Source organism: Pelophylax lessonae (assembly GCF_965119305.1).
Source record: "Pelophylax lessonae genome assembly, chromosome: 8".
In the NCBI taxonomy this organism is placed as follows: domain Eukaryota; kingdom Metazoa; phylum Chordata; class Amphibia; order Anura; family Ranidae; genus Pelophylax; species Pelophylax lessonae.
Window position 1 is genome coordinate 7,631,536 of NC_138775.1, and position 9,960 is coordinate 7,641,495.

General features: G+C 43.9%; 1 protein-coding gene across 1 annotated transcript; it reads right to left on the reverse strand.

Annotated features, from left to right (window-relative positions):
- Positions 1-222: 222 nt before the first annotated feature.
- Positions 223-5,830, reverse strand: LOC309561404 (uncharacterized protein). The gene is made up of 2 exons (XM_082265287.1): positions 5,223-5,830; positions 223-560 (listed from the first exon to the last, which is right to left on the reverse strand). The coding sequence occupies exons 1-2, from the start codon at positions 5,643-5,645 to the stop codon at positions 228-230; spliced, it is 756 nt and encodes a 251-aa protein (XP_082121413.1). The 5' UTR covers positions 5,646-5,830; the 3' UTR covers positions 223-227.
- Between the last annotated feature and the right edge of the window lie 4,130 nt (positions 5,831-9,960).

The following is a 9,960-nucleotide window of genomic DNA, read 5'->3' on the forward strand; positions in this document are numbered from 1 at the left end:
GGTATTTTCCCCACTCACGCTCTTTATTTTCAACAAATAACATTTGATCTGCAGAGAATATAACCTGAGAACATTTGATTTGGCCCCGTTTACACCCCCAAGTGTTGAATTCTGAGCCTACTGCACTTAACAAGGAAAATAGAAGTGATGACAGGTCCACTTTCAAGTCTATAAGTAGAAATTCCAGTATGAGGCTTTGCGTTCTGCTTTTTGTGTTTTTTGTCACCCTATAGTACTCCAGTTTCAATCCCGCTCCTCTCATTATTCCAGGTGCCAGCATCTTCCGGCTCTGCCTTGAGCTTAGCGCTAATCACATCCTCCTTGTCCAGCATGTACTTGGGCAGTCTCCGCTCCAGGTACTCTCCATTGTGCTCCAGAGCGTTCAGGAACTTTTCCTTCTCTTCCTTTTTCTCTTTCTGTGCTTCGTCTTCCGTTAGAATGTTCTCCACATCCTCCAGCATCTGGTACGCACGCCGGCTCTCCTCCAGACACATACAGGTACACTTTGATCCGCAGTACCATATGAGGACCACCAGGGTAATAGCCAACATTCCGGAGGCCTGCAGATGAGATAAGAAGACTGGAAAGGGTTAAAGGTCTGCTCCATATATGGACCAACAAATCTTTAAAGTACTGAATTCTTTGGCTGCATACAGGGGGGGGGGGATGATTTCCACTCACTTTATCATATTGTATCAAACATGTATCAAACATGGGGTTCATTTTATATAACTAATGATTAGTGTTAGGGTACAGGGAAGGTTAGTGTGGGGGGCTACGTGAAGGATTAATTTGGGGGTTAAGTAGAGTTAGTGCAAATGTGTCAGGTGTACAGGCACAGATAAAGTTAGGATTAAAGGGAGGATTAATGTTAGGGTTATAGGTAGGGTTGGTGTTGGGGTAGAGGGAGGATTAGTGTTGGGATTACAGGAAGGGTTAATGTTGGGGTTTACAGGGAGGGTTAGTGTTAGAGTTACAGGAAGGGTTAGTGTTGGGGTTACAGGGAGGGTTAGTGTTAGAGTTACAGGAAGGGTTAGTGTTGGGGTTACAGGGAGGGTTAGTGTTAGAGTTACAGGAAGGGTTATTGTTGGGGTTACAGCGAGGATTAGTATTGGGGTTACAGGAGGGTTAGTGTTAGGGTTACAGGGAGGGTTGGTGTTGGGGTACAGGGAGGATTAGTTTTGGCTTTACAGGAAAGGTTAATGTTGGGGTTACAGGGAGGGTTAGTGTTAGAGTTACAGGCAGGATTCGTGTTGGGGTTACAGGGAGGGTTAGTGTTAGAGTTACAGGCAGGATTTGTATTGGGGTTACAGGGAGGGTTAGTGTTGGGGTTACAGGGAGGGTTAAGTTTGGGGTTACAAGGAGGGTTAGTGTTAGAGTTACAGGGAGGATTTCATGTTAGGGTTACAGGGAGGGTTAGTGTCGGGGTTACAGGGAGGGTTAGTGTGGGGGGCTATGTGAAGGATTCATTTGGGGGTTAAGTAGAGTTAGTGCAAATGTGTCAGGTGTACAGGCACAGATAAAGTTAGGATTAAAGGGAGGATTAATGTTAGGGTTATAGGTAGGGTTGGTGTTGGGGTAGAGGGAGGATTAGTGTTGGGATTACAGGAAGGGTTAATGTTGGGGGTTACAGGGAGGGTTAGTGTTAGAGTTACAGGAAGGGTTATTGTTGGGCTTACAGGGAGGATTAGTGTTAGGGGTTACAGGAGGGTTAGTGTTAGGGTTACAGGGAGGGTTGGTGTTGGGGTAAAGGGAGGATTAGTGTTGCCATTACAGGAAGGGTTAATGTTGGGGTTACAGGGAGGGTTAGTGTTAGAGTTACAGGAAGGATTCGTGTTGGGGTTACAGGGAGGGTTAGTGTTGGGGTTACAGGGAGGGTTAAGTTTGCGATTACAAGGAGGGTTAGTGTTAGAGTTACAGGGAGGATTTCATGTTAGGGTTACAGGGAGGGTCAGTGTGGGGGGGGCTACGTGAAGGATTAATTTGGTGGTTAATTAGAGTTAGTGCAAATGTGTCAGGTGTACAGGCACAGATAAAGTTAGGATTAAAGGGAGGATTAGTGTTAGGGTTATAGGTAGGGTTGGTGTTGGGGTACAGGGAGGGTTAGTGTTAGAGTTACAGGGAGGGTTAATGTTGGGGTTACAGGGAGGGTTAGTGTTTCACAGAAACCATGTCACTACTTCTAATGATACTCATTGAATCCCTGCCAGGACTTCCAATGGTACTCACAGAATTCCTGGCAATACTTCTAATGATATTCATAGAAACCCTGCCAGGACTCCCAATGGTTCAAGAGTGATATGTCCCCACTGACCTTTGTGTATCTTCTCCTATGTTGGTAAGTTTTCCCCACAGTAGGTATATCTTCTTCTTCACTTCAATAGTGATATTTCCCCACACCATTGTGTCTACGCTCCTAAAATAGTGAGATTTCCCCACAGTAGATGTGTTCTACAGTGGTGAGATTTTCCCAAACTTGAATTACAATATCCCTTCTACGACATGAGTCTCTTCTCGTACAATATTGAGATTTATCCACAGTAGATGTGTCTCCTCTCCTACAATGGTGAGTTTTTCCTACAGAAGATATTTCTCCTCTCCAAACAATAGTGAGATTTTCCCACAGTAGATGTTTCACAGAAGAATCCATGTCAGTGCTCCTAATGATACTCATAGAATTCATGCCAGGACTTCCAATGGTCCAATAGTGATATGTCGCCACTAACCATTACGTATCTTCTCCAATGTTGGTAACATTTCCCCACAGTAGGTGTGTTTCCCTTTCATTTATAATAAGATTTATTCACAGTAGAAATGTCTCCCCTCATACAAATATGAGGTTTCCCCACACTAGATGTGTCTCCTCTACTACAATGGTGCAATTTTCCCTCTCCTAGAATGGAGAGATTTCCCCACAGTAGATGTGTTCTATAGTGGTGAGATTATACCAAACATGATGTACAGTATCTCTTCTAGGACATGAGTCTCTCCTCGTACAATAATGAAATTTACCCCCAGTAGATGATGTGTCTCCTCTCCTACAATGGTGAGTTTTTCCTACAGAAGCTATGTCTCTCCTCAAACAATAGTGAGATTTTCCCACAGTAGATGTTTAACAGAACCCATGTCAGTACTTTTAATAATACTCATAGAATACCTGCCAGGACTTCCAAAGGTACCCACAGAATCTCTACCAGGACTTCCAGTGGTACTCACAGAATCCCTGCCAGGAGTCAGGACCTCCAATGGCCCAATAGTGATATGTCCCAGCTAGCTATTGCGTATCTTCTCCTATTTTGGTATGTTTCCCCACAGTAAGTATGTCTTCTCTACAATAATAGTGATATTTCCCCTCACCATTGTCTAAAATGGTAAGATTTTCCCACAGTAGATGTGTCTCCTCTCTCCTTGTAGTCAGATTTTCGACACAGTAGGCGTGTCTCCCCTTCATTTATATTACGATTCATCCACAGTAGGAATGTCAACCTTCATACAAATATGATGTTTCCCCACACTAGATGTGTCTCCTCTTCTACAATGCTGCAATTTCTTATAGAAGGGTGAGATTTCCCCCACAGTAGATGTGTTCTACAGTGATTAGGTTTACCCAAATTATATGTAAAATATCTCTTCTACATTATGAGTCTCTCAATAATGAACTTTATCCACAGTAGATGTGTCTCCTCTCCTATAATGGGGAGTATTTCCTACAGAAGATATGTCTCCTCTCAAACAATAGTGAGATTGTTCCACGGTAGATGTTTCACAGAACCCATGTCTGTACTTCTAATAATACTCATTGAATCCCTGCCTGGACTTCTAATGGTACCCAAAGAATCCCTACCAGAACTTCCAGTGGTACTCACAAAATCCCTACCAGAACTTCCAGTGGTACTCACAGAATCCCAACCAGAACTTCCAGTGGTACTCACAGAATCCCAACCAGAACTTCCAGTGGTACTCACAGAATCTCTACCAGAATTTCTACTGGTACTCACAGAATCCCAACCAGAACTTCCAGTGGTACTCACAGAATCCCTACCAGAGCTTCCAGTGGTACTCACAGAATCTCTACCAGAACTTCCAGTGGTACTCACAGAATCTCTACCAGAACTTCCAGTGGTACTCACAGAATCCCTACCAGAACTTCCAGTGGTACTCACAGAATCCCTACCAGAGCTTCCAGTGGTACTCACAGAATCCCAACCAGAACTTCCAGTGGTACTCACAGAATCCCAACTAGAACTTACAGTGGTACTCACAGAATCTCTACCAGAACTTCCAGTGGTACTCACAGAATCCCTACCAGAACTTCTACTGGTACTCACAGAATCCCAACCAGAACTTCCAGTGGTACTCACAGAATCCCAACCAGAACTTCCAGTGGTGCTCACAGAATCTCTACCAGAACTTCCAGTATCCCTGCCAGGAGACAGGACTTCTAATAGTCCAATAGTGATATGTCCCCACTAACTATTCCGTATCTTCTCCAATGTTGGTAAGTTTTCCCCACAATTGGTATGTCTACTCTACTACAATAGTGATATTTCCCCACACCATTGCCTACTCTCCTAAAATGGCAAGATTTCCCTACAGTAGATGTGTCTCCTCTCACCTGGTAGTGAGTTTTTCCCCACAGTAGGTGTGTCCCTCCTTCATTTATAATGCAATTAATCCACAGTAGGAATGTCTCCTCTCATACAAATATGATGTTTCCCCACAGTAGATGTGTCTCCTCTAAAGTTGATCTTTACCTTCCTCTACTGTAGTAGGAATTTCCCTCAATAAATGTGTCTCCTCACCTACAGTAGTGGGATTTCCCCAAAATGCAATGGTTCTTACAAATTTGATGTGTCCTACAATGGTGATATTTTCCCCACAGTACTACCTCCACCCCTCCTACAATAAAGTCAGTTCCCTGTAGCAGTTGGGGTTTCTGCCCCTCCAAACAGGTCAGAATGAAGGTGTATCTCCCTTACCACTGAACCCCACAATTTTTTACACTGGATTACAGATTTTCCATAGGGTAGGGTGACACCATCTTTTCAGCTAAGTAAGGATTGTTGCAATTCAGGAAGACAGGCAATCCCATTGGGAAGTTTTCATCAATGGAATGTTACATAAATCACATAAAACGCTGGGTTCTAAAATGTCTATTATATCAATAAAAATATATTTTCAATATCCATTGTATTTTATGGTGTATTGAATGAAACTCTTACCTGAAATACGAATAAGTAAAAATCATGGTCTAGCTGATAGTGAGAGACCGCTACAACAAAGCAGGACAGGTACCGTCCATCTGTCATCGCAATCAGGAGCCAAATCAGAGGAGGTTTTCCAACCTTCAAGACAACGTAGATACAAGCCCAATTGCCAGACCAACATGGGCAGCATTGCTTTTTGTTGAAGCCAGGAAAATAGAATAACCCTATGAGGATGAAGACGAATGCTGGACATAAGAAGAACGAGAGGCTGTAGATGCTGATAAGGACCACGCTGTATCCACTATCTGGACTTGTTGGACAGTCAAAGTTGGAGTCTAAAATTGCTTGTATTCCAATAAGAGAGAAGGTCACTAAGGCCGTATTAACGAATTTGTTAGTGGTGGCAGTATACGTTCCGAATGCATCCGCTATGGCCATTTTGCTCTGGTGGTTAGCTAGGAAAGAACTATTTTTGAATATTTACCACGGGGGCACCGTTTTTCTCTGTAAGTCTGGAGACTTTAAGTCCCACCAGAGGAGCAGTATGAAGAAGTCCTTGCCTGTGGTGTAGAAGGTTTAGTCCCTATATAAAGAAAAGCAAGTTGGATTAGAGAGGTCTCCTTTTTAAAATGCTCAAGAAAAGTCCTGCACTGTGTACTGATGTTGCTGATTAAGCTCATTTGATTACTGGAAGAACTGGATAGACCTGCTACGAGAATGTGCCATGTACAACGGCATTACAAATTTTCCTGGAATCAGAATAATCTGACACTCTGAACATGTCTATAAATCATTTTTTTATATGCGTTCATTGGCTCCAGTTTGGAGGGAGAAGTCACATGGAAACCACATCCAAATTTTGCAGTGATGTGAAAACATCAATCATTACTTATCAATATCTGTAGAGCACACAGAGGGAATTACCAGTGCTTGGAATCTGCTGGACCCGATGCTGCATCTGTCCTACACCGGCTCTAAAACTGAGAACCGAGGGATTAAAGACTGTTAATCTCTTGAGCCTCATCCTTCAGTGAGCAGAGAGCTGATGCTCTGTCCCTCCAGTGCTCCCTGGATTGCTGGGCTGTGGAGGGGACAGGAGTGGCTGGCTCAGTCTCACAGCGGCTCGCTGAGAGGCTGAGCCAGCTGCTGGTTCAGGCATCTTGGTGGATTCCAACTGTAAAGATGGGATCTTTCCCAATCCTGGTTTGGCTGAGTGATGTCAGCCATCAGCAGACTTTAACCCACTGTCTGCTGAGAACAAGTCACAGGAGTACAGAATGAACTGCACTCCTGTGATCCCCAGGTGAAGAATAGCCAAAACAGCTTTGGCTATACTTCTCCCTTAACTTACGTAGGTCCTTCAAATTTCACATGTTGGTAGAGTAACTCTCTAACCCTCTATAGCAGGGGTGTCAAACTCAACTTCATTGTGGGCCACATCAGCATTATGGTTGCCCTCAAAGGACCGGTAGTATCCGTAAGACTAGATGTCCATCACAATACACTCCCTTGCCTTGTGCTGCTGCCGAAGAAGCTTGGGTGGAGCTGGGAAGCAGAAAGTGCAGGGTCCTGAGAAGTACCCAAGGAGGGCAGGAGCCAGCTGCTGGAATGTACTGAATGCTGAGGCTAGGGAGGTGGTGCTGTGGCTGCACAGAGATGCGCAGGATCTGTAGGAGGAGTCATGTACTCCTCTCTGCTGACCTCTGAGACGGGGGGATGGGGGGCAGAGACAAGCCTCTCTGTGGCTGCAGGATCTGGTGGAGGGGTTCTGTCCTCCTCTCTGCTGCCATCTGCTGTAACAAGTTGTGGGTGGAGGTGAGGGGGAGCCCCAGCTGCGGGAGAGGTGTGAGGGCCACATGAAATGGCCTGCAGGGCCAGTTTCAGCCAACGGGCCTTGTGTTTGTTACCTGTGCTCTATAGAAACTCTTCTTCTTCTTCTTCTGCAGCACCACCTCCCCAGTTCTTCTTCTTCTTCTTAGGTAAAAATTGGATTCCAAGCAGAAGCATGTGCAGTCATTGAGTTCTTGATGAAGGAGGGTCTAGCCTTTCAGACATCCACAGAAGGCTACAGATTGCGAAGATGACACCATTGACAAGACATTGCTCATCAACTGTGCCATCTCTGTAAACATTCTGTAGCCTTCTGTGGACGTCAGACAGCCTGCACCCCTCCTTCATCAAGAACTCAATGACTGTACATGCTTCCGCATAGGATCCATTCCTTTAGAAACAGGTCTGCATGGACATTTGAACCCCTTAGGGCTGAAACACACCTATATTTTATAATTCTAAATTAATTGTAAACTGCCACACCCCTGTATTATAAATTTCTAATAACATATTGTGAAGGATGGGATTTTTGAGACAATAAAAACATTTTATTCAGTTAAGTATAAAAACATACCAATATACCATACAATATTCCAAAAGATCCATAATACAATCTTATTCATCAGTTTCACCAAAACATTTTGTAAAAGTAATATACATATATGCTGGTCTTTTGTGGCCCAATGCATTTAATGGAATACTTCACTTCTTCAGGAGCCGCCAGTCTAGTATTGTATCAAAATTGATCTGAAGAAGAAAAGGTATACATATACATGTGTCATAATTATGAAGTACTATATTGACCTGAAAACCCAGCTGGCTCTCTTCAGATCAATTTTGATACAATACTAGACTGGCGGCTCCTGAAGAAGTGGAGTGCAGCTTTTATTTATTCTTTAGTTATTTATTATTTATCTCATTCCATCATCTGTTCTAAGATGGCTTTACTGTTCTATGCACTAATTAGAGTGAGGACTTTTTTGATCCCTTTAGTCCATTTTCACCAATACCTGTATGGGTATGATGTCTCATTGGTCATTTTAGTAACATACTGAAAAAAGACAATGTTCTCAATTTACAAAATTAAGTAATTTCAAGATTTCATTATGCAGGTTTCTCTTCACTATGTTACTGTTGTGGAACTCTCAGAATATCTGCCAGAACTTCCAGTTGTACTCAAAACATTCCTACCCAAATCTCCACTAGTGTTTGGAGAATCCTTTGCTAGGACATCCAATGGTATTCGAAGAATCCAAGCTAAAATGTCTAATGATACTCACAGATTTCTTGCCAAATTTCCAATGGTACTCGCAGAATTCTTGCCAGTACTCCCAATGGTACTCCTAGAATCCCTGCCAGGACTTCCAATGTTACTTGCAGAATCCCTGCCAGGACATCCATTGGTACTCAAAAATAACTGCCAGAACTTTCAATAGTATCCGTAGAATCCTTGCCAGGACTCAAAGGGCCTGGTATGGACTGGGGGGACCCCACGCTGTTTTTTTCTCCATTTTTTTTTTTTTTACCGCCACTTCTTTTTTTATTCAGCTGTCAGCGGGGAAACCCATTGACAGCTGATGACTCGTCGGTTGATAAGGACACAGCAGCCGGCTTCCCAGGCCCGGCTCTTTAACAACAACCTTACACTGTGCCCTGTTTGGGCAATGCTCAGTGTATTGCAGGGTGTTCATCGGGGCAAACACCCAGCGAACACCCTGCAAATTCGGGTGTTTGGCGAACGGCTGAACAGGCAAATGCTTGGCCGGAGCTTATGCTCATCCTGAACCATTTGCCTATCCCTACCAGTTAGGTATAAACTGGAATCCCACAGCACTTCAATAACTACAAGAGACATTAATTTCTGTTGTTTTGGAACGCCATATCAGCTTGACTAGACCCAGGCTCCTAAAAACCTCCCAGTAGAACAAGGACACTAAGTGGTCAATTGACTAAGAGTTAAATAATGCTAAAAAAAAATGCAGTAAAATAACACATGCGGAAACAAATGTGAAAATGTTCAATTCCCCAAGAATTGTGCGGTAAATGACTGCTGCAGTAAAGTTTCAATAATGCAGAAATTACAGCATATTTTCATGTGGTAATTTATCACATTGAGTTGGTTGCAAAGGAGCCTGCTGGGATGCCGGCCGCCGGGTCTTTAACAACGGATGACTCATCAGCTATCAGCAGGTTCCCTGCTTACAGCTGAGTGTCAAGAAAACATCCTAGCAATTAAAAATTAAGAAACTAAAGACAGCGTGGGGTCCCCCCCCCCCCAAAGCATACCAGGCCCCCCGGGTCTAGTATTTTAAGGGGAACTCTTCACCAAAATGTAAAAAAAAATGATGTGATCCCTTTCAAAACCATACCAGACCCTTATCTGACCATGCAGCCCACCAGGTCAAAAAAGGGAAGGGACAAGAAAGCGCCCCCATTCTGAACCATACCCGGCCACATGCCCTCAACATGGGGGGGTGGTTTGGGGCAGGGAGGCTCTGCCCCCTCACCCCAAAGCACCTTGTCCCTCATGTTGATGGGGACAAGGGCCTCTTCCCCACAACCCTGGGTGGTGGTTTTGGGGGTCTGCAGGCTAGGGACTTATCAGAATCTGAAAGCCCCTTTAACAAAGGGGCCCCCAGATCCTACCCCTCCCCGATGCAAATTTGTATGGGGTACATTGTATCCCTACTCATTCACTAAAAAAAGTGTCAGAAAGAAATAAAAAACACACACACAATCTCTTTATTAATTTTTTTTTTTAAAAATGCCCCACCAAAGTAAATCCAACGTCAATCACGAAGCCTGATGCACCGTTGGACCCAAAAAAGGAGAAAAAAAAAACTACAGCCCCTACAAAGGCTTCAGCTGAGTGCCTGCTCTGCTGTCTGACAGTTCTTAAACAGCTAAGGGGAGGAGCCACCCC

Bases quoted from the DNA above. Each gene is read 5' to 3' on its own strand.
- LOC309561404 (XM_082265287.1), bottom strand. From the start codon at position 5,645: ATGGCCATAGCGGATGCATTCGGAACGTATACTGCCACCACTAACAAA. The intron at 561-5,222 runs GTAAGAGTTTCA...TCTCATCTGCAG, and splicing joins TTTACTTATTCGTATTTCAG to GCCTCCGGAATGTTGGCTAT.